This window comes from Mauremys mutica, chromosome 12 (genome assembly GCF_020497125.1).
Source record: "Mauremys mutica isolate MM-2020 ecotype Southern chromosome 12, ASM2049712v1, whole genome shotgun sequence".
Taxonomy (NCBI): domain Eukaryota; kingdom Metazoa; phylum Chordata; order Testudines; family Geoemydidae; genus Mauremys; species Mauremys mutica.
In genome coordinates, this window is record NC_059083.1 from 15,324,487 (window position 1) to 15,348,062 (window position 23,576).

A 23,576-nucleotide genomic window follows, 5' to 3' on the forward strand; every position below is an offset into this window, starting at 1 on the left:
CATCGACCAGCAGGGTGGCACAGACGCAGACATCAAAGTAAGGATTGGTAAGGCAAGAGCAGCCTTCTTACAGTTCAAGAACATCTGGAGCTCCAGAGAGCTGTCTTTGGCAATAAAGATTCGACTGTTCAACTCCAACGTGAAATCAGTCCTACTGTATGGAGCTGAAACCTGGAGGACAACCAAAACAACCACCAGGAAAGATCCAGGACCTTCATTAATAGCTTGCCTCAGATGGATTCTCCAGATCAGATGGACAGACACGCATCAGTAACATCCACCTCTTGGAGAGGGGGACCCGTCAACTCCCAGCAGTGTGAAGAAAATTAGAAAGGAGAAGGTGGGGCTGGATTAGGGACATACACTACGCAAGCAGGCCAAACCAAAATTCACACAGACAGGCTCTGCGGTGGAACCCCCAAGGCAAGCGGAAAAAGAGGACCGCACAAGAAATACCTGGCGACGCGGACTTCAGTGTTGATAGCATAAAAATGGGCTATACCTGGAAACCAGCTAGGGGGGAGCGAATGGCCCAGGATAGAAGACTCTGGAGATATGTGGTTGGCGGCCCATACCCCGGTTGCTGGAGGTGACGGGCATGAATGAATGAATGAGTCAAGGCAGGGGGCTGGACTCGATGGACCATTTCATAGGTTCCTTCCAGTTTTAGGAGATTGAGTATATCTCCAATTATTATTATTACTTGTTCATTGTTCAAACCACACACACAAAAATCTCACGACAAAAGGGTTACACAAAACATTAAAATCAAAATAATATCTAAAAAAGGATGATTCGTGCCCAATGACCATTTGTCTCTTGAAATCTGCAGGAAAATCTGAGCCTACAAACTATCCAACTAAACTAATATTCAAAGGACGTGACCTCATGGCCTTCACGAAGAGAGAAAAACCCACCGGCCAGGGTGGACAATACATTGATTTCACATTCATAAAGTTGAAATCTCAGAGACTCTTAAGAAGTTTACCCATTTTCTTCTGAAGTGGCTAAACCGGCTTCACTTCTCACCTGCTTATTCGGCTGTATGAGTTACAAAAGTTTTAGCAGCAGCATCATAAAAGAAAGAGAATGAAAAACAAAACAACCTTCCCATCTATAAATGATCTGGACTAAACCTAGAAAAACCCAGGAAGCAATTTTATCAATAGATGGAAACAGGGCTATAAAATGTGAAGGTCAAACTGTGCTTTGAAGTTCATTGAGATTTCCCTGCCCACTGCCAGGTCTGTGACACTTCCTTCTCCAGCACTCAGGCGTCTGACCTAAGACCATAGCCATCAAAGCTGTGACTCCTAAGCATGGAGAGCCAGGGACAGGGTGGTAAGTGACACCTTGGGAGATGGAGGGAAAGAAGGGAGACAGGTTAAACTTTCCATGGCTGGGACAGAGCCTGCTGTGTTGAGAGTGGAGCGTGACAGTGACAGGGGAAGGAGGTTTCAGAGAGGGAGCCGTATTAGTCTGTATCCGCAAAAAGAATGAGGACTCCTTCTGGCACCTTAGAGACTAACAAATTTTTTTGGGCATAAGCTTTCGTGGGCTATGACGCACTTCATCAGATGCATGGAGTGGAGCATACAGTAGGAAGACACACACACACACACACACACACACACCATGAAAAGATGGAGCTTGCCGTACCAACTCTGTGAGACTAATCAACTCGGGTGAGCTATTATCAGTTTCCCCTACTTTACTCACACCTTGTCAACTGTTTGAAATGGGCCAACCTGATTATCACTACAAGCGTTTTTTTTCTCCTCCTAATAGCTCACCTTAATTGACTAGTCCCAGAGTTGGTATGGCAACCCCCATCTTTTCATGTTCTCTGTATGTATATCTTCCTCCTGTATGTTCCACTCTATGCATCTGAAGTGGGTTTTAGCCCACAAAAGCTTATGCCCGAATATAGGTGTTCGTTTTCTAAGGTGCCACAAGAACACCTCTTTCTTTTTTAGGGGAAGTAGGGAATCTCTCGCACTCACCCCGTCGCCCTGAAATAGCAGAGAAGCTAAAACACCCCATTTTACTGTCCCTGCTCCCCAATTTTTTAGCATCTAGTTAGTTCTGGTGCATAAGGGATTAAAATGTACAAACACTAAATGCTTTCCGGCACGGCCTGGTGTAATGCGAGACTTATCTGGGAACGAGAAAGTCTGGCCGCCAAGGGGGAACTCAGGGAATAGCAATCACTCTGCTAACGGGAGATTGGGGTGGGGGGTGTTGGGGTCAGATAACTGTGTTCCCTGCAGGCAACGCAGCTGCACTGCAGGCTATCGAGGGCCATGGAAGCAGGGGAGAGAGGGGCCCCTCTGAAGGCTTAGCCCGGGTCCACTGGAGCTGCAGGGGAGGAGGAAACCCCTCCCTCAGCCCGGCCCAGGACCACAGGAGCTGCGATGGCTGGGGAGAGGTGCCTCTCACCAAGGGCTGTTGTTTCCTGCTCTGGCCGCCCTGTAGGGGTGGCAGTGTGGAGGAGGGGAGCTCCCTGCAGTAAACTCGGCAGGGCAGCCCGCGTCCTTCCCTCCCCGCCGCCCGGAGCAGCGCAGAGCCCTCCCGGCAGGCGGCGCGGCGATCAGGGCCGCGGGGTGAGCGCCCCGCTGAAGCCCTGGCCGCCCCCGGCTCGCTCTGGCCCCCGCTCCCTCCCCATTAGACCACGCGTGCACTGCAGCACAGGGAGTCCCAGGGCTCCGGCAGCCCTGTAGGGTTTTGTTTTGTTTTTTCCCCTGCTTTGCCGGCCGCGCCGTTCCCCCCCCCCACCCCGCTTTGCCGCTCCAGCCGCTCCGCAGGTTGGTTTTTTTTCACCTGCTTTTGCAGCTCGAGCCGTGCAGTGTTTTTTGGAGTTTTTTTCCCCCCGTGCTTTCCCGCTCCGGCTGTGCTGCAGGTTTCTTTTCCCCCCTGCTTTGCCGTTCCAGCCGCGCCGTTTTTTTTTGTTCCCCCCACCCTGATTTACCGCTCCGGCCGCACCGTGGGTTTTTGTTGTTTTTTTTCCCTGCTTTGCTGCTCCGGCTTTGCTGCATTCCCCCACCCACACACTTAGCCGTTCCAGACGCGCTGTTTTTTTGTTCCCCCTACCTCCGCTTTGCCGCTCTGGCCGCACTGTGGGTTTTTGAATTTTTTTCACTGCGTTGCCACTCCGGCGGCCCCCGCCTTTTTTTTTTTGCTTGGGGCAGCAAAAAAGCCAGAGCCGGCCCTGCTCTCACCTGGCCCCGAGCTGCTGTGGTGAGAGTGGGCTAGGGAGAGTCCTGTCCCCAACGCAGCCTGCAACCCAATTCCCTCATTCCCAGCCCCACCTCACAGGCCTAGCCAGAGCCATCACCCCTCCACACCCAACCCTCTGCCCAGCCCTGAGCCCCCTCCCACTCACCGAACCCCTTGGCCCCACCCCCACCACATGAATTATCTTCTGTGCGCCAGTATGGAGATGATGTGTCACATCCTGGTACATAGAACCAAATTCATTTCGCACATGGATGTAAAAGATGAGGGAGCACTGGTCAGAGCACATAAGATGCTCAGAGTGAGTTTACACTAGGAAATCTGGTGGAGGGTCACAGATCTGCTGGCTAATCCCCACCACACCTCCTAGCGGAGCCAGAACTTCAGAGGCTGATGCTGTGGAGGCAGAGGTGGGGTCTCCAGGCCTCCCACAAAAGGCTCTGTAGGAACCAGTCCCTCTCAGTGGTGCTGTCTGAATGCAGACGGGCTGGGGCAGAGGGGCTGAGTGAAGAGAGGCAGCACCTCTCTACCCCTGTCAGTGGACAAGGGAGAGGTTACTAGCACTTTATCTTGTCCTTTTTTCCTGCTGCCCAAAAAAAACAGCGGCACCAGAAGGAGAAACAGGCTGATCATCAATCATAAAGTCCTCTTGAAGTGTAGAGGCCTTTTTGCTGTGAGAAGCACGGGTCCAGGCAGTCAGTTCTTGGCATTTTACAGTGGTGCTGGTAGTCAGCAGGACTTGAAAAGGGCCTTTCCAGCGTGGAGCCGGGGTGGTCTTTCGCTGATGGACCTTTATGTAGATCCAATTTTCTGGTTTCAGGAAGTGGCAAGGTTGTTCATGTATAATCATTATTGTCGATAAAAAAAAAGGTAGAAAGTCTTGCCCCAACTGTTTATCTTCGGAGCCCTACCTGGAGTAAGAGAGATTCCCTGGCCTGGGTGTGCAGTTCCTCTCTTGCAATTGCTTAAGAATAAACTGTCTCTGATTTGTTACAACCAACCTTAAAGTAAAAACACATGCCGTGACTCGGATGGTAATGCCCAGCTGAGCCTGCCGCAGCTACTGCGGACTGTTCCCCTTCGAACCTCAGGGCGCCAATCAAGAGGTAAGAGACCTTCTGAAATCTCTAATGGGGTATCGAAGGAGGACTGCCCGTGGAACCGTCTGTCCCTCTGGGGCTCATGCCATCCGAACTTATTGATTTTTGTAACAAAATCAAATGCAGAGAGGTACTGGGGAACTGTTGCCGCTCTCAATAAGATTAGTTTGAAGTGATCAGGGCCAGCTCAAGCTTTTTTTGCCACCCCAAGCAAAAAGTGCCGCCCCAGGCACGTGCTTCCTCGTCTGATGCCTGGAGCCGGCCCTGGAAGTGGTTACTGAGGATTTAGTTTTCCCTGACGTGTAACAAGGCCTGATTTGAGTCAATTACATGGAAGCTGCTTAACCCTTTTTGTCATGTGTCACAGAAGTTTAGACCCTGTGTGGATTCTCTCATGTTTAATGAGCTGTGATCTCTGTATGAAACTTTTCACACAGTCCAAGCACTTGTGAGGAGTCTCTCTCCTGTGTGGATTCTCCCATGTTGAACGAGGTCTAATCTCCATGTGAAACTTTTCCTACAGTTCAAGCACTTACAGAGTCTCTCTCCTGTGTGGATTTTCTGGTGTTTAACCAGGGCTGATCTTTGTCTGAATGTTTACCTACAGAGCAAGCACCTGTGGGGGTCTCTCCCCTGTGTGGACTGCCTGATGTTGAACAAGGTCTGACCTCCGTATGAAACTTTTCCCACAGTCCAAGCACTTGTGGGGTCTCTCTCCTGTGTGGATTGCCTGATGTCGAACAAGGTTTGACCTTTTTATGAAACTTTTCTCACAGTCCACGCACTTGTGGGGTCTCTCTCCTGTGTGGCCTGACTGATGACAAACAAGGTCTGACCTTCGTATGAAACTTTTCCCACAGTCCAAGCATTTGTGGGGTCTCTCTCCTGTGTGGACTGACTGATGACAAACAAGGTCTGACCTTCGTATGAAACTTTCCGCACAGTCCAAGCACTTGTGGGGTCTCTCTCCTGTGTGGACTACCTGATGAGAAACAAGGTCTGACCTTTTTATGAATCTTTTCCCACAGTCCAAGCACTTGTGGGGTCTCTCTCCTGTGTGGATTGCCTGATGTTGAACAAGCTGTGACCTCCGTATGAAACTTTTCCCACAGTCCAAGCACTTATGGGGTCTCTCTCCTGTGTGGATTGCCTGATGATAAACGAATTCTGACCTTCGTATGAAACTTTTCCCACAGTCCAAGCACTTGTGGGGTCTCTCTCCTGTGTGGATTGCCTGATGTTGAAACAAGGCTTGACCTTCTTTTTGAAACTTTTCCCACAGTCCAAGCACTTGTGGGGTCTCTCTCCTGTGTGGACTGACTGATGATTAACAAGTGCCGACCTATGTGTGAAAATTTTCCCACAGTCTAAGCACTTGTGGGGTCTCTCTCCTGTGTGGACTGCCTGATGTTTAACAAGTTCTGACCTAGGTATGAAACTTTTCCCACAGTCCAAGCACTTGTGGGGTCTATCTCCTGTGTGAATTGCCTGATGTTGAACAAGGTGGGACCTGTGTTTGAATCTTTTCCCACAGTCCAAGCACTTGTGGGGTCTATCTCCTGTGTGAATTGCCTGATGTTGAACAAGGTGTGACCTGTGTTTGAATCTTTTCCCACAGTCCAAGCACTTGTGGGGTCTCGCTCCAGTGTGGATTGCCAGATGTTGAACAGGGTGTGACCTCTGCATGAAACTTTTCCCACAGTCCAAGCATTTATGGGGTCTCTCTCCTGTGTGGACTGCCTGATGATAAACAAATTCTGACCTTCGTATGAAACTTTTTCCACAGTCCAAGCACTTGTGGGGTCTCTCTCCTGTGTGGATTGCCTTATGTCGAACAAGGTTTGACCTTTTTATGAAACTTTTCCCACAGTCCAAGCACTTGTGGGGTCTCTCTCCTGTGTGGATTGCCTGATGTCGAACAAGGTGTGACCTTTGCATGAAACTTTTCCCACAGTCCAAGCACTTATGGGGCCTTTCTCCTGTGTGGCTTTTCTTAAGTGACTTTAGTGCTGACTTTGGACTGAAACATTTCCCTTCAGCTCCTCCCACAAAGGTCGCCTGGGGTTGCACTTCTCCAGGAACTTCCTGATGATGATTCTCCTCCTCATTCTCATTCCCTCGCTCAGCACCTGCTGGGAGAGAGACAATCCAGACAGGAGTCATTGTGCTGGGGAGAAAGAGGAATAGCACCGAGGGAAAACCCAACAGAGAGACTGAGCAATTGGATTCTGCCTCCACATCCCACCCAAACACTCAAAGTGAAGGAGAAATGGGAAGGAAACTCCTGCAGCTAAGAGGCTGGGCGGAAAGTCGTGAGCGATATTTGCTGACTACAGCCCTGTCCTGGCTGAAACGAGGAAGAACAGAGGGTGCTTACTCACACCATATTTGGGGATTCTCAACCTTTTCCTTCCCTCCCTAGATGGTTTCTGTGTCAGTCCTCACCTGTATGGGGGCATCTCGGAAGCCATCTTTCCTCGCAGGCCTGGAGATCCGGCACCCACGGCTCTTCCCCTTGCTCCAGGCAGACGATAAGCTCAGGTTTGGCAAGGGGAAATCCTGCACAGGGGGTGAAATCAGACCAGATCAGGGTGCATGGAGCACTGGTGAAGTATTTGTTACTAAGGACATTCCGTGAGTGGAAACCTGTCCCTGTGCTCTGCTGGAGGAACGTTGGAATCCAAGAGGAAGGGAACGTGGTCACTGGGCCCCCTTGCACAGAGGAAGTTGTCTGGGGAGGTGAGTTGAATTATTACTACATCCTCACTAGGCGTTCCCAGGATCTGTGCGCTGGGGGCCTTGTTGACACACACACGGCTCTGGACTTAAACCCCTGCCTCTTTCTAAACCTGCAGAGCCCAGAGCCCTCCCCAGGGCTGGAGCTAGTCCCAACCAGGTAGGTGAATAGGGATTGTGTGTGCAGCCAAGAAACAACACAGACAGGAGAATGCTGGATTTATGCCCCTTTGAAAGGTGGCGTTGGGGGATGGTTTGGTTGTCCACTGGCTTTTGACACCCATGTTCCACTGGAGAGGGCACAGAGATGCAAGTGTAAGGGGACTGTTGCCCCCTTACTAACATTCAGTGGGGGTGTTTGGTTGCTAGCTCCCAGCACTAAAAGGGGAGGGATCGATGGCAAATCAAGACCCTGAGACTGACAGTCCCCAGGAACAATGGCAAGAGGCCAATGCTCCAGGTCAGCCTGATTGACAGGGCAGGCCGGCTAATCAGGGAGAAAGAAGGCCAGCGTGGGTCCCGTCCTCCGTATGTGAGCAGGAATGTGCCGGAGTCAGACAGAGTGGGGCCGAGCAAAGGAGAAAGCAGGGGCCCAAGCTGAGCTGGAGAGCAGAGCCGGGCCAGATCCAGAGGGAGCGGAGCTGCAGCCAGAGAGCCACAGGCACAGCGCAGAGAGAGAGAGCAGATCCTGTGCTGGGAGCGGAGCTGCAGCCAGAGAGCCACAGGCACAGCGCAGAGAGAGAGAGCAGATCCTGTGCTGGGAGCGGAGCTGCAGCCAGAGAGCCACAGGCACAGCGCAGAGAGAGAGCAGATCCTGTGCTGGGAGCGGAGCTGCAGCCAGAGAGCCACAGGCACAGCGCAGAGAGAGAGCAGATCCTGTGCTGGGAGCGGAGCTGCAGCCAGAGAGCCACAGGCACAGCGCAGAGAGAGAGCAGATCCTGTGCTGGGAGCGGAGCTGCAGCCAGAGAGCCACAGGCACAGCGCAGAGAGAGAGCAGACCTGTGCTGGGAGCGGAGCTGCAGCCAGAGAGCCACAGGCACAGCGCAGAGAGAGAGCAGACCTGTGCTGGGAGTGGAGCTGCAGCCAGAGAGCCACAGGCACAGCGCAGAGAGAGAGCAGACCTGTGCTGGGAGTGGAGCTGCAGCCAGAGAGCCACAGGCACAGCGCAGAGAGAGAGCAGACCTGTGCTGGGAGCGGAGCTGCAGCCAGAAAGCCAGGTGTAGTGAGCAACCGGGGCCAGCCAAGGGGGGACCTTGGGCAAAGGGCCCAGCACAAAATGACACCCCCAGCCAAGGGTCCATGCAGGCCAGGCTGGGAGGGGGACCTTAACCTGCCAGGGGGCTGGCACTGGAAAGAAGGATCCCACCACCCAAAGCCCGGAGGTGTGTGGTCACCACCATTTCAAGTGTCCCACCCACAGCATCCCTGCAGCACAGCCAGGGCCTGAGAAGGAGGCCTGGGGCCTACAAGGAACAGACTGCAAAGTGCCTTGATGTCCAGAGACATTGTTTGTAATGTTCCCTGCCACAGAGCAGGGTGATGTGTTTCCCTGTAACTGTTCCCATTTATTCTTATTCTTTTCTTTAAATTGATTGTTAAGTAAACAACTTGCATTTGCTTTAAATTGTCTGGAATACTCAGTGGGTCAGGGAGGTGCCCAGTGCAGAGAGGGTATCCCAGAGTGGGGACACCTTAGCCCCTGTCCTAGGTGGCCACAGCAGGGTTGGGGGTTGAGCCCCCCAGGAATCCTGGGCCCAGTCTTGTTGGGGCTACGGGAACTCTGCCAGACAGGAGAGTCCTCAAGGGCAGAGAGGCCTCTGGGTAAAGGAAGTGGGAGCAAGGACTCAGATCCTTTCGCTAGCCCACTTCACCAGGGTAGCACAGAAGCCAGGAAAGCTCCCCACAATAGCGGGACCATTCCCCGCTTACATAAGTCTCTCTCACATGGCAGCTGTGCATTATGGAACGCATTTGCCTCTAATGTAACTGACCGAGGAAGAACCTGAACACATTCAGATACGTAGGTCCCACGGCTTCTAATAACAGAGTGGACAGGAAGCCCTTACCCAGCGAGGTCACCATCTCATAGGTCTCCTGCATGACGTCCCTGTAGAGGGCTCTCTGAGCGGGGTCCAGCAGAGCTCCCTGCCCCTGGGTGAAATACACAGCCACCTCCTCGAAGGTCACCGGCATCTGAAACAACAAGAGTCCCTCCCTCAGCACCTGCTGCCCCAGATACAATCCCACTAGTCACGGGAAGGGGAAAAAAATGTGAAGCTCTGGGAGGGCCAGACTAGCAGAATCCCACCACCACCCAGCTCAGAGGCTTCAGGGTGGGAAGAAGGTGAGCGCTCCCTATCCCCTACATCAGACGGAGCAGGGCCGGGATTTCTTATTTCCCACATGCCTGCCAGCCACAGCCTGACATGGGAAGCAGAGCTCTGAGCTGGGGACAGGGACCGGAATACCAACAGCTTCTCTTCATATTTCACAGCAGCCTCAGGCCAGTGGGTCCAGGCTCCAGCATTGGGAGTCTGGAAAACGTTCCCAGGCCTGCCTACGGGGTTGTATCCTGTTTGAGAAATGGGGGAATGTCCCCTCACCCCCCCCCCGCCTCCAATGGGCCTACTCAGAAAATCAGCAGGTTTCTCACACCCTGTCTCCTCTCTGCCTCTCCCTCACCCCGCCCAGTAGCTCCCTGAAAATCTCCTACCTGAACTGGCTCCATCACAGCCATTTCCCTTCCCTGTCTCCTAGAAGACGGGACCATCTGGAGCGAAATGTGGACGCGATTCCTCAGTCTGTCAGGGCGAGAGGAGCAATGGGGGATGTGGAAGCAGGGAAAGAATTAATAAGGATTTGAAGGGGGTTTTAATGCATGTCAGTCAGTTAGCAAGAGCTAGCCTAGCTGTAACCCTAATGACGTGAGACTTCTAGAAGCAAGAAAGAACTGTGTAAAAAGTTATTACGACCTTGCAACTTGATAACCAAATATGCAGGCTGGCGTCTTTTTCTTGGAGTGAGACAAATAAGATAGCAGAATGGCTTATGTATAAACAAAATGCAGTTGTTGCTCTATATTGTCTTTCTGATTGCTAGTTATTGTCTGTAACAAAGGTATAAAGGCTTGCTGTAATTGTTTACCAGTTGAGAGACCTGTCCAGGACTGGGGCGACCCTGTGTCCTATGGCACTCTCTCCCTCCATTGTAATTACTGGAGAAATAATAAAGTATTTGATTTTGCTGCACCCAAACAAAAAGTGAGAACTGAGTTTTTCTCCGACAGGGAGGTTATAGAAGGGGCTTCAGTCCATGTCACCCGCAGATTCCCATGGAAGAAACAGATTCTTCACTCTTGTGTTGGTTTAGCAGCAAGTCAGAGGCAGTTTATTTCAAGCAATTGCAGGGGGAGCCTACGGGGACAGGGGGGTTCCCTTTCTTAGGCAGGTCTCCAAAGTACAACAGTTTAAAGCACATATTTATAGGTTCCCCTCACATATATCAATGGATACAGCTGAATCTTGTTATACATTTTCCTTCCCATTCTTATCTGAAAGCAAGGTTAGAAAACAGCTTCCCATGTCATTTCCCCATCCGCCTCGCACAATCGCCGCTTCTACAAATCTCGTGAAGTTAGGGTTAGCCTTGTCGTGGAAAAAACGACCACGCATTGTGTTTGGATCAGAACAGCCTGAGGCCTTTGATTGATTACCAGCGCACTGGGCAGACCGCTATTGGAAACAGCCTCCTAAGCTGGTTACAGACAGGCTTATAAAGCTTAAAAGCACAAACTCGTTACACAAGGCTGCAGACATTTCCTTGTTATTTCCTTACTAGAAATGTTGCAAAATAAATATAAATTAGAGCAAACGTAAATTCTTCCCGTGTTAGGCCTCTCCTGGTATTTACTGTCTGTCCTTTTGCAGTTAAACGGTGACTGTGAAGGATATGGCACAATTGTTTTTGGCTAGGGGACTGTTGGATACTTTCCACTGCCTCCTCTGTGCCCTCATTTCAGCGAGCTGACCCTGGCAGCTCGACATGAGGCTTGGGCCTATAAGGTTTGGATGCCACCGGATTTTCCCTGCAAGGGGTTTGGGGTGCAGACTGCGGTGTGGAGAGAACCACCCCCAGCCCTCTCTCACTGCAGCAGCTCGGGACCGGGTGAGAGGCACCTCTCCCCAGCCACGGCAGCTGCTGTGGTCCTGAGCCGGGCTGAGGGAGGGGTTCCTCTCCCCAGCAGCTCTTGTGGACCTGGGTCGAGCCTAGGGAGGGGATTTTTTTCCACTCTGACTCCTTCTGCCCCTTGTACACAGAAACAAGCAGGATCTTAGGGCTTGGCTACACTTGCAAGTTGCAGCGCTGGTGGAGGCTTTCCAGCGCTGCAATTAGTAAGTGTCCACACCTGCAGGGCACATCCAGCGCTGCAACTCCCTGGCTGCAGTGCTGGCCGTACTCCTGGCTCAGCATGGGGAATAAGGATTGCAGCGCTGGTGCTGAAGCGCTGGTCATCCAGTGTGGCCACACACCAGCACTGTTATTGGCCTCCAGGGTATAACGATGTATCCCAGAATGCTTTTAACTAAATTACTCCCTTTGTTTTGTTATGCAGCCTCTCTTTGTTTTGTTGTGAACCTTCCTAGCTCCATTGCTACCTGAGCTGCTCTACCGGAGCTGTTTAACTAAACAAACACAGCTCCTGTTTGCTGTGATCAATCTGTGATCAATCAAATGAGATATCCCCCTCCCTGCGTGATTCACAGGGGTTGAGTGTTTGCTTTTTGCTTGACCAGCAGCGAGAAAAGGAGTCGGCAGCTGCTTATCTGGTCTGCAGGCTTTTGCAGTTAAAGAATAAGGGGTTGGGTTTTGTTGTCAACTCGGCTCCTGTTTGCTGTCATCAATCTGTAACTACTGTCAACAGTGAAATGAGATAACCCCCTGCCTGTCTCATTCACAGGGGTTGAGTGTTTGCTTTGCTTGAGAGAAACGGGGAGAGGGGGCAGAGGGGGGAAAGAGAGTATGTTGGATGCAGGCTGTTTGCAGTTAACAGTAAGGGTGTGGGAAAATTTTCTGATTTTGCACAGTGTGAGTTCCAAAAATCCACTCTCTCTTTCCCCCACCCCCCGGCCCTGTCACACTGCCCCACACCCCCCTCTTTTGAAAAGCACGTTGCTGCCACTTGAATGCTGGGATAGCTGCCCATAATTCATCACTCCCAACAGCGCTGCAAATGCTGCAAATGTGGCCACACTGCAGCGCTGGTAGCTGTGAGTGTGGCCACACACCAGCGCTGGCCCTGCACAGCTGGACGACCAGCGCTGCAACTACCAGCGCTGCAGATTTGTAAGTGTAGCCATACCCTTAGTTCAAGGCCTGTAAGCAAGCTTGACCAAACTCAGGACTTTGACTAAAGCTTAAGGCCTGCTAAATTTTCCCTCACAGCCTGTCTTCTGCTCTGTCTCTTAAAAACACTAGGTTGGCTGCTGCAAATCCCCTTTTCATACTTCCACATTTCCCTGAAGCTCTTCAGACCCTTCCAGTATCAGCAACTGTGAGCCAAATGCTAGAAAAAGAGCAGAACTAAAGGGGCCACTTTGGGGATTTCCCCACACTGCCCTGTAAATCCCTCACCCTGAGGAACAGCCGGAGCCCTCTGGTGGCATCACCTGAAGAACGAGCTGCCCTGGACTCCCCCAGCAGCCCCCAGGGACAGACAGACAAAGGCTGATTCCATTGGCCCATCCACTCTCCCTACCGGCCAGAATCAGCAGTGACTCCGGTGTGGTTGAGATGTGAATCCTGCAGGAAAATCAGACCAGGGCCCCGGGCAGACCCCAAAAAATCATGAGACACAGACCCCAGCAGCCCGGGGGTGTCTGACAATACATAGGGTGACCAGATGTCCCGATTTTTGGGTCTTTTTCATATATAAACTCCTATCACCCCTCACCTCCTGTCCTGATTTTTCACACTTGCTGTCTGGTCACCCTAGACAATAACACACTGGGGGGGGGGGGGCTGGGTTTTCACTTTGTAGCCTCTGCACCCTGAGGGGTTAGTTCCTGACCGCTCCTAAAGCTGGTTTGATCAGTTCCAGGAGAAAAGCTTCTCTCCGACCCTCCCCCTTCGTGTCCCGTGGGGCGGAGAAGCTGCCTGGGCATCTCCCCCCCCCACCACCACCGCCAGTCTCTCCACATCCCCCCTCCCCTCGCAGTGCCCCCCCCCCACCTCTTCCCCCATTCCAGCCTCGCTCCCCTCAGCCCCACAATCCCCCCGCATCGCCCCATCTTCCCTTCAGTGCGCCCCGCCCCCATCCCAGCCTGCCCCCCACAGCCCCTGCACCCGCCTCCTGCCCCCACCCGCTCCCCCACCTGCCCTCACCCCCGGCACCTCTTTAGCCTCCGCCCCCTGCAGCCCGGGGGTGCCGGGTCTCTCTCACCTTCCCTCCGAGCGGGGCCCCCCGGGGCAGGGGCCGGGCCGGGCTGGGGGCTCTGCCCTGGGAGAGGCTCCTGGGGGGGGAGCAGCGGGAAGGGCCCTGCTGGAGATTCCCCTCTCCCGGCTGCAGCCAGGGCTCCGGGCTCCCAGCACCAGCCGCCCCCCGGGGCTCGGGGATCTCGCTAGGGGCCTGGGAGCCAGAGTCACCGCAGCGGCTGCGAGTCACTTCCTGCTGCCGGGCCTGAGCCCAGCGCTCGCTGCCCGGAGCCGCCTCCCGGCCGCTCCTGGGTCCTAGCGCTGCAGGGATCGCGCTGCAGCATCTCGGGGTCCGGCTCCTGTTCCACTCCCAGGCGCTAAGGTCAGAAGGGCCCATCACGAGCATCTGGCCCAGGGGGTCTCATGACCAAATTTGGTGGCCTCAGAGTGTGGCCAGCAACTCTCGCTGGTGGCCGCTCTGACACTTTCCCCTATAATCCTAACTAAAGTTAAGAGAAATATGCACAGAGGTAAGAGGGGGGAACGTTCCTGCCTCACTCTTTGCGGGGAAAAGGAAGTGGAGGGGGGCAGCCCAGCAGGTCACACACAGCTTGTAGTGCAGCCGCATTGCTGGGAGAGAGCTGCTGCTGGTCGTCCAGGGAATTATCTGAGGGTATGGCTACACTTACAAATCTGCAGCGCTGGTAGTTGCAGCGCTGGTCGTCCAGCTGTGCAGGGCCAGCGCTGGTGTGTGGCCACACTCACAGCTACCAGCGCTGCAGTGTGGCCACATTTGTAGCATTTGCAGCGCTGTTGGGAGTGATGAATTATGGGCAGCTATCCCAGCATTCAAGTGGCAGCAACGTGCTTTTCAAAAGAGGGGGGTATGGGGCAGTGTGACAGGGACCGGGGGGGGGGGGGAGGGGAGAGAGAGTGGATTTTTGGAACCGACATTGTGCAAAATCAGAAAATTTTCCCACCCCCTTACTGTTAACTGCAAACAACCTGCATCCAACATATTCCCTTTCCCCACTCTGCCCCCTCCCCCCGTTTCTCTCAAGCAAAGCAAACACTCAGCCCCTGCAGGGGTTATCTCATTTCATTGTTGACAGTAGTTACAGATTAATGACAGCAAACAGGAGCTATTTGAAGCAGCTCCCGGTGCGGTGCCCGGAGCCCCGAATTGACAACAAAACAAAGAGAGGCTGCATAACAAAACAAAGGGAATAATTTAGTTAAAAGCATTCTGGGATACTCCTTATACCCTGGAGGCCAATAACAGCGCTGGTGAGTGTCCACACTTGATGACCAGCGCTGCAACCCTTATACCCCAAGCAGACCTGGGTGTACGGCCAGCGCTGCAGCCAGGGAGTTGCAGCGCTGGTTGTGCCCTGCAAGTGTGGACAGGGTGTAATTGCAGCGCTGGAAAGCCTCTACCAGCGCTGCAACTTGCAAGTGTAGCCAAGCCCTCAGTCCATCAGCAGGGCACCCTCCTCTGGTGGTGTCTCACGCTCTGTCACTGCTTCGCTGGCTCCATGTCTTCAGAAGCCAGAGCCGCATCACTCCTGGACCAGTGTCGGGGATCTCGCCAGGAGCCTGGGAGCCAGAGTCACCGCAGAGTCACAAGCCCTCTGGCTGAGCCCCAAACTCCGTTCCCCCCCTTTCTGCGGTGTAAAGGTTTGCTTTAGTGGGACACTACTGAGAGTATCCAATTCAGGATGAACTGCTGAGACCAAGGGCAGGCACAGCCCATGATAGGTAGTCCTTCACTCACAAGGTACAGCGAAAAGCGAACTTCTTTGTCATCACTCTGGCTAACAAAGTCAGAGAAGCAATTCCCTCGGATACTCCAGTCCCCTTGTATCACCACTAGAAGCATTGCTTAGAGGGATGAGGGGTCATTAAAACCAGTGTCCCCAGTTAAAGATTCTCCTGATCCCATAGGATCAGCTACACACTCATGTCAATATACAAATCAGATCTTACCCAGAAATCATGCTGTTGCCAATTCTTTAGTATCTAACATTTAAAAGTTTATTAATAAAAAGAAAGATGAGTTAAAATTGGTCCAAGGAATCAAATACATAATAATCATAAAGCTCTTGATTCGGCAGCGATGGTATAAACTGCAGGCTTATATCAAGTTTCTGGAAACTCCCAAATCATTAGAAGGACCTCCGTTCCCCAGTTGGAACGCTCCCCTTCGTATAAATGCATAGTCCAAGGGTTTGAGCAGCAGAGAAGCTGGAGCAGGAAAGAGGTAAGATGGAGATGTTTCCAGGGTCTTTTATAACTTGCATCATGTGCAGGGAATCCCATTGAAAAGAACAGTAACAATGTCCAGTCACATGAGCCATCACATGGGCAAATCACCCATCTACGCATGACTTTACAGGCAGAAGCCATGGCCCACATGCTAGTTTGAATGTTCCCAGGAAGGCTCATCCGATGTGGACTGGCATCTCCCGAGGCCCATTCCCTCAGGGGCAAACTGCCGTTGTTTGATGGGCCACTCTCTATGGCAGCAAGTGGGACAGACCCGCTTGCTTCTCTGGGCGCCTCGCCCAGGACCCTCTAGCAGCAGCACTTACTGCCTCCCCTCCAAGTGCTGCTGCTTACCTCTTTATCCCTGGGCCACTTCCCTGTAGCCCCAGCCCCTTCCCTGCCGCCTATCGGGGCTTCTGTCTGGCAGCCAGTGAGGCTGCAGCTCCGCATACTCGCCTGACCCCACCCTGCTGTTCCTGACACTTCTCTTTATAGACAGCTAGTCCTCATCCATCAGGCTGGAGAAAGAGACTGTTCTCTGCTCTGCAGAACAGTCCTTTTTATATGGCCCTCGCTGGCTGCTCCATCAAGCCTCCTTTCCATTGGCTCTCTCCGCAAGTCCTCCTCTCATTGGCTGGGCTTTGCACAGCCTCCCCAAGGGCTGCTTTAACCCCTCTTCTCCCAGAGTGGGAAACTGCACTACACCTAGGGTGACCAGACAGCAAATGTGAAAAATTGGGATGGGGGAGTGGGGGTAATAGGAGCCTATATAAGAAAGAGACGCAAAAATCAGGACTGTCCCTATAAAAATTGGGACCTCTGGTCACCCTAACTACACCTCACCTTGTGAATACCCCTGCTGCATCCCCTCCAGCTCCCACTCTACCCTCTCCAGCTCCCACCTTCCTCAGTGTCTCTTTTTGGGCACCTGGGATATGGTCACCCTAACAACAAACATACAGTAAAATCTCACCATTCTACATGCACTGGTGTTACACGGATTTCAATGGCAGATCATGACTTTTCCAATGATCCCTCACCAGGCCTACCTTGTACACGATATATCAGAACCATACATAAGTGGTGATCATGGGGGGCAAAGAGAGTCTCTGTCATCCCAACACAGGACACTGAGGTAGATGGGGAAGGGGTGACCAGGTGGACTGTCGGGTTCCTCATCTCCCTCTGGCCTCAGTGATGGGGGTCGGCCTGGCTTCAAGGCTGCCCAGGTCTGTTGACATGCCCGGCTCCCTTCTTGCCTCAGCCCAAGATTGGCATCTCAAAAATAGGGAGACGCTACTGCCTCCCCTATCATTGTTCAGGGTGTCGTTCATGGACCTTTAGAGTTCAGGGGCAGCTTCACACGACACAGCCAGTCCAAGTTGAGTCCCTCCCTCTCTGGTACCGGTGCAGCAAGTTCACAGTTCTCAGCCTCGGCTGTCAGGCTCGGAGGAGCAAACCCAGCAGTTTCCCAGCTCTGTTCCCCCAACTTCTCCCCCTCCCAATGGTATCTCACATCTCTGCAGGGATCAGACAGTGTCATGGAAATTACCCACGCCTTGCGTTTGGATCAGACAGCCTGATGCCTCTTTATTGTAATACAAGCATGCGGGGAGAGACAGCTGCACCGAGCCGCTCTGCAAAGATGAAAACAATAAAAGCTTACATAGATTTTTAACACATTTCCTCATTAATATTTCCTTATTAGGAACACAGCAAAACCAAGTTGTCCAGTTTTAAAGAGTTGTTCTTTTGCGGTTAACTGCTTTCTTAAGATTACCTGTTGCAATTGTGTTTCTCGGAGCTCCCTCATTCCCCCTCTTTATCATGTACACAGTTAACTTGACAAAAGTTTAGGCTCACTTAACATTGCTTTCACAGGCAGTAACTTCCATTTCAGTCTCTGCCTCTCGCATTCTGAATCTAGAGGCTGGTCTACACTGGGGGAGGGGGTATCGATCTAAGATACGCAACTTCAGCTATGTGAATAGCATAGCTGAAGTCAAAGCATCTTAGATCGATTTACCTCATGTCTTCACAGCGCAGGATCGACGTCCGCGGCTCCCCGTGTCGACTTCGCTACCTCCACTCACTCCAGTGGAGTTCCGGAGTCGACGAGAGCGCGTCCGGGGATCGATATATCGCGTCTAGATGAGACGCGATATATCGATCCCCGAAAAATCAATTGCTACCTGCAGATATGGCGGGTAGTCTGGACGTACCCTAGCTCTCACCATCAGTGTTCATGCTGAGAGACACTGATCACTGGAGGGATAGCTCAGTGGTTTGAGCATCGGCCTGCTAACCCACGGTTGAGGGGGCCACTTAGGGATCTGGGGCAAAAATTGGTCCTGCTAGTGAAGGCAGGGGGCTGAACTCGATAACCTTTCAAAATTCCTTCCAGTTTTAGGAGATTGGTATATCTCCAATTATTATTATTATTTCTGTCATTGTTCAAACCACACGCAAAAAAATCTCACGACAAAGGGTTACACAAACATTAAAATAAAATAATATCTAAAAAAGGATGATTCGTGCAAATGACGATTTGTCTCTTGAAATCTGCAGGAAATCTGAGCTACAACATATCCAACTAAACTAATATCAAAGACGTGACTTCACGGCCTTCACGAAGAGAGAAAAAACCACAGGCAAGGCTGGACTATAAAATGATTTCACATTCATAAAGTGAAACCTCAGAGACTCTTTTAAGAAATTTATCCATTTTCCTCTGAAGTGGCTAAACCGGCTTCACTTCTCACCTCCTTATTTGGCTGTATGAGTTACAAAAGTTTTAGCATCATTATCATAAAAGAAAGAGAATGAAAGACAAAACATCCTTCCCATCTATAAATGATCTGGACTAAACCTAGAAAAACCCAGGAAGCAATTTTATCAAGAGATGGAAACAGGGCTATAAAATCTGAAGGTCAAACTGTGCTTTGAAGTTCATTGAGATTTCCCTGACCACTCCCACGTCTGTGACACTTCCTTCTCCAGCACTCAAGCATCTGACCTAAGACCATAGCCATCAAAGCTGTGACTCCTAAGCATGGAGAGCCAGGTACAGGGTGGTAAGTGACACCTTGGGAGACGGAGGGATAGAACGGAGACAGGTTAAACTTTCCATGGCTGGGACAGAGCCTGGTGTGTTGAGAGTGGAGCGTGACAGTGACAGGGGAAGGGGGTTTCAGAGAGGGAGCCGTATTAGTCTGTATCCGCAAAAAGAACGAGGACTCCTTGTGGCACCTTAGAGACGAACAAATTTATTTGGGCATAAGCTTTCGTGGGCTATGACGCACTTCATCAGATGCATGGAGTGGAGCATACAGTAGGAAGACACGCACACACACAAACACAAAAGATGGAGGTTGCCATACTAACTCTGTAAGACTAATCATCCCAGGTGAGCTATTATCAGTTTTCCCCTACTGTTACTCAGACCGTCTTGTCAACTGTTTGAAATGGGCCATCCTGATTATCACTGCAAACGTTTTTTTTCTCCTCCTAATAGCTCACCTTAATTTACTAGTCTCTTAGAGTTGATATGGCAACCCCCATCTTTGCATGTTCTCTGTATGTATATCTTCCTCCTGTATGTTCCACTCTATGCATCTGAAGTGGGTTTTAGCCCACCAAAGCTTATGCCCGAATATAGGTGTTTGTTTCTAAGGTGCCACAAGAACGCCTCATTCTTTTTTTAGGGGAAGGAGGGAATCTCTCACACTCATCCCGTCACCCTGAAATAGCAGAGAAGTTAAAACACCCCATTTTACTGTCCCTGCTCCCCACTGTTTTAGCATCTAGTTAGTTCTGGTGCATAAGGGATAAAATGTACAAACACTAAATGCTTTCCGGCACGTCCTCGTGTAATGCGAGACTATCTGGGAACGAGAAAGTCTGGCCCCCAAGGGGGAACTCAGGGACTAGCAATCACTCTGCTAACGGGAGATTGGGGTGGGGGGGTCAGAAACTGTGTTCCCTGCAGGCTACGCAGCTGCACTGCAGGCTATCGAGGGCCATGGACGAAGGCAGGGAGGCTTAGCCCGGGTCCACTGGAGCTGCAGGGGAGAGGAACCCCTCCCTCAGCCCGGCCCAGGACCACAGGAGCTGCGATGGCTGGGGAGAGGTGCCTCTCACCCAGGGCCGGCTTCAGGCACCAGCCAAGCAAGCTCTTGCTTGGGGCGGCAGATTCTACGGGGCGGCAACGCCCAAGGCTAGGGCGGCACATTGTTTCCTGCTCTGGCCGCCCTGTAGGGGGCGGCAGTGTGGAGGAGGGGAGCGCCATGCAGCAAACTCGGCAGGGCAGCCCGCGTCCTTCCCTCCCCGCCGACCGGAGCAGCGCAGAGCCTTCCCGGCAGGCGGCGCGGCGATCAAGGCCGCGGGGTGAGCGCCCCGCTGAAGCCCTCGCCACCCCCTTCTCTCTCTGGCCCCCGCTCCCTCCCCATTAGACCAGGCGTGCACTGCAGCACAGGGAGTCCCCTGGCTCCGGCAGCCCTGTAGGGTTTTGTTTTGTTTTTTCCCTGTTTGCCGTCCGCGCCGTTCCCCCCCACCCCCCGCTTTGCCGCTCCAGCCGCTCCGCAGGTTGTTTTTTTTTCACCTGCTTTGCAGCTCCGGCTTTGCTGCATTCCCCCCCCCCTCACTTTGCCGTTCCAGACGCGCTGTTTTTTGTTCCCCCCACCCTGCTTTGCCGCTCTGGACGCACTGTGGGTTTTTGTTTTTTTTTCTCCTGCTTTGCCACTCTGGCGGGTCCCCCCCTCCTTTTTTTTTTTTTTGCTTGGGGCGGCAAATAAGCCAGAGCCGGCCCTGCTCTCACCTGGCCCCGAGCTGCTGTGGTGAGAGTGGGCTGGGGAGAGTCCTGTCCCCAACGCAGCCTGCAACCCAATTCCCTCGTTCCCAGCCCCACCCCACAGGCCTAGCCAGAGCCATCACCCCTCCACACCCAACCCTCTGCCCAGCCCTGAGCCCCCTCCCACTCACCGAACCCCTTGGCCCCACCCCCACCACATGAATTATCTTCTGTGCACCAATATGGAGATGATGTGTCACATCCTGGTGCATAGAACCAAATTCATTCCGCACATGGATGTAAAAGACGAGGGAGCACTGGTCAGAGCACATAAGATGCTCAGAGTGAGTTTACACTAGGAAATCTGGTGGAGGGTCACAGAGATCTGCTGGCTAATCCCCACCACACCTCCTAGCGGAGCCAGAACTTCAGAGGCTGATGCTGCGGAGGCAGAGGTGGGGTCTCCAGGCCTCCCAGAAAAGGCCCTGTAGGAACCAGTCCCTCTCAGTGGTGCTGTCTGAATGCAGACGGGCGGGGGCAGAGGGGCTGAGTGAAGAGAGGCAGCACCTCTCTACCCTGTCAGTGGACAAGGGAGAGGTTACAAGCACTTTATCTTGTCCTTTTTTCCTGCTGCCCAAAAAAAACAGCGGCACCAGAAGGAGAAACAGGCTGATCATCAGTCGTAAAGTCCTCTTGAGGTGGAGAGGCCTTTTTGCGTTGAGAAGCACGGGTCCAGGCAGTCAGTTCTTGGCATTTTACAGCGATGTTGGTAGTCAGCAGGACTTGATAAGGGCCTTTCCAGCGTGGAGCCAGGGTGGTATTTCGCTGATGGACCTTCATGTAGATCTAGTTTTCAGCAAGTGGCAAGGTTGTTCATGTATAATCATTATTGTTGATTAAAAAAAAGGTAGAAAGGCTTCCTCCAACTGTTTATCTTTGGAGCCCTACCTGGAGTAAGAGAGATTCCCTGCCCAGGTGTGCAGTTCCCCTCTTGCAATTGCTTAAGAATAAACTGTCTCTGATTTGTTACAACCAACCTAAAAGTAAAAACTCTGTTTTCTTCCACAATTATTGATGCTGTGACTCGGATGGTAACGCTCAGCTGAGCCCGCGGCAGCTACTGCGGACTGTTCCCCTTCGTACCCCAAGGCGCCAATCAAGAGGTAAGAGACCTTCTGAAATCTCTAATGGGGTATTGAAGGAGGGCTGCCCGTGGAACCGTCTGTCCCTCTGGGGCTCATGCCATCCGAACTTATTGATTTTGTAACAAAATCAAATGCAGAGAGGTACAGAGGAACTGTTGCCGCTCTCAATAAGATTAGTTTGAAGTGATCAGGGCCAGCTCAAGCTTTTTTTGCCACCCCAAGCAAAAAGTGCCGCCCCAGGCACGTGCTTCCTCGTCTGATGCCTGGAGCCGGCCCTGGAAGTGGTACTGAGGATTTAGTTTTCCCTGATGTGTAACAAGGCCTGATCTCAGTCAATTACATGGAAGCTGCTTAACCCCTTTTGTCATGTGTCACAGAAGTTTACATCCTGTGTGGATTCTCTCATGTTTAATGAGGTGTGATCTCTTTATAAAACTTTTCCCACAGTCCAAGCACTTGTGGAGTCTCTCTCCTCTGTTGATTCTCCCAGGGTGAACGAAGTCTGATCTCCATGTGAAACTTTTCCCCAGTCCAAGCACTTACACAGTCACTCTCCTATGTGGATTTTCTGGTGTTTAACCAGGGCTGATCTCTGTCTGATTGTTTACCTACAGAGCAAGCACCTGTGGGGGTCTCTCTCCTGTGTGGACTGCCTGATGTTGAACAAGGTGTGACCTCCGTTTGAAACTTTTCCCACAGTCCAAGCACTTGTGGAGTCTCTCTCCTGTGTGGATTGCTTGATGTCGAACAAGGACTGACCTTCGTATGAAACTTTTCCCACAGTCTGAACACCTGTGAGGTCTCTCTCCTGTGTGGATTGCCTGATGATAAACAAATTCTGACCTCCGTATGAAACTTTTCCCACAGTCCAAGCACTTAAGGGGTCTCTCTCCTCTGTGGACTGACTGATGACAAACAAGGTCTGACCTTCTTAGGAAACTTTTTCCACAGTCCAAGCACTTGTGGGTTCTCTCTCCTGTGTGGATTGCCTGATGTCGAACAAGGTGTGACCTTCTTATGAAACTTTTCTCACAGTCCACGCACTTGTGGGGTCTCTCTCCTGTGTGGACTGACTGATGATAAACAAGGTCTGACCTTCGTATGAAACTTTTCCCACAGTCTAAGCACTTGTGGGGTCTCTCTCCTGTGTGGATTGCCTGATGTCGAACAAGTACTGACCTTCGTATGAAACTTTCCCCACAGTCCAAGCACTTGTGGGGACTCTCTCCTGTGTGGACTGACTGATGTTGAACAAGCTGTGACCTCCGTATGAAACTTTTCCCACAGTCCAAGCACATATGGAGTCCCACTCCTGTGTGGATTGCCTGATGATAAACAAATTCTGACCTTCGTATGAAACTTTTCCCACAGTCCAAGCACTTATGGGGTCTCTCTCCTGTGTGGATTGCCTGATGTCGAACAAGGGTTGACCTTCTTCTGAAACTTTTCTCACAGTCCACGCACTTGTGGGGTCTCTCTCCTGTGTGGAGTGCCTGATGTTGAACAAGCTGTGACCAACATATGTAACTTTTCCCACAGTCCAAGCACTTGTGGGGCCTTTCTTCTGTGTGGGTTGGCTGATGATTAACAAGTGCTGACCTATATGTGAAACTTTTCCCACACTGTAAGCACTTATGGGATCTCTGTTCTGTGTGGACTGCCTGATGTTTAACAAGGTCTGACGTAGGTATGAAACTTTTCCCACAATCTAAGCACTTGTGGGGTCTATCTCCTGTGTGAACTGCCTGATGTTGAACAAGGTGTGACCTCTGCATGAAACTTTTCCCACAGTCCAAGCACTTGTGGGGTCTCGCTCCAGTGTGGATTGCCAGATGTTGAACAAGGTATGACCTCTGTATGAAACTTTTCCCACAGTCCAAGCACTTGTGGGGTCTC

General features: G+C 51.9%; 2 protein-coding genes across 2 annotated transcripts in view; both read right to left on the minus strand.

The window, feature by feature from the left end:
- LOC123346596 (zinc finger protein 250-like) overlaps nucleotides 1-9,187 on the minus strand; it is a 10,385-nt gene extending 1,198 nt beyond the window's left edge. Inside the window, exons 1-3 of the mRNA XM_044984073.1 lie at nucleotides 9,137-9,187; nucleotides 6,780-6,893; nucleotides 5,569-6,466 (exon numbers count right to left, since the gene is read on the minus strand). Coding sequence (XP_044840008.1) covers nucleotides 5,569-6,466; nucleotides 6,780-6,893; nucleotides 9,137-9,170 — 1,046 coding nt within the window. The 5' untranslated portion in view covers nucleotides 9,171-9,187. The remainder of the gene's footprint in view (nucleotides 1-5,568; nucleotides 6,467-6,779; nucleotides 6,894-9,136) is intronic.
- An 11,556-nt stretch (nucleotides 9,188-20,743) lies between these two features.
- On the minus strand, nucleotides 20,744-23,569 carry LOC123346061 (zinc finger protein 189-like; the record flags this gene model as incomplete). Its single annotated transcript, XM_044983271.1, has 1 exon — nucleotides 20,744-23,569. A coding segment is annotated over one exon (1,281 nt), but the record flags the coding sequence as incomplete, so codon positions are not given.
- Between the last annotated feature and the right edge of the window lie 7 nt (nucleotides 23,570-23,576).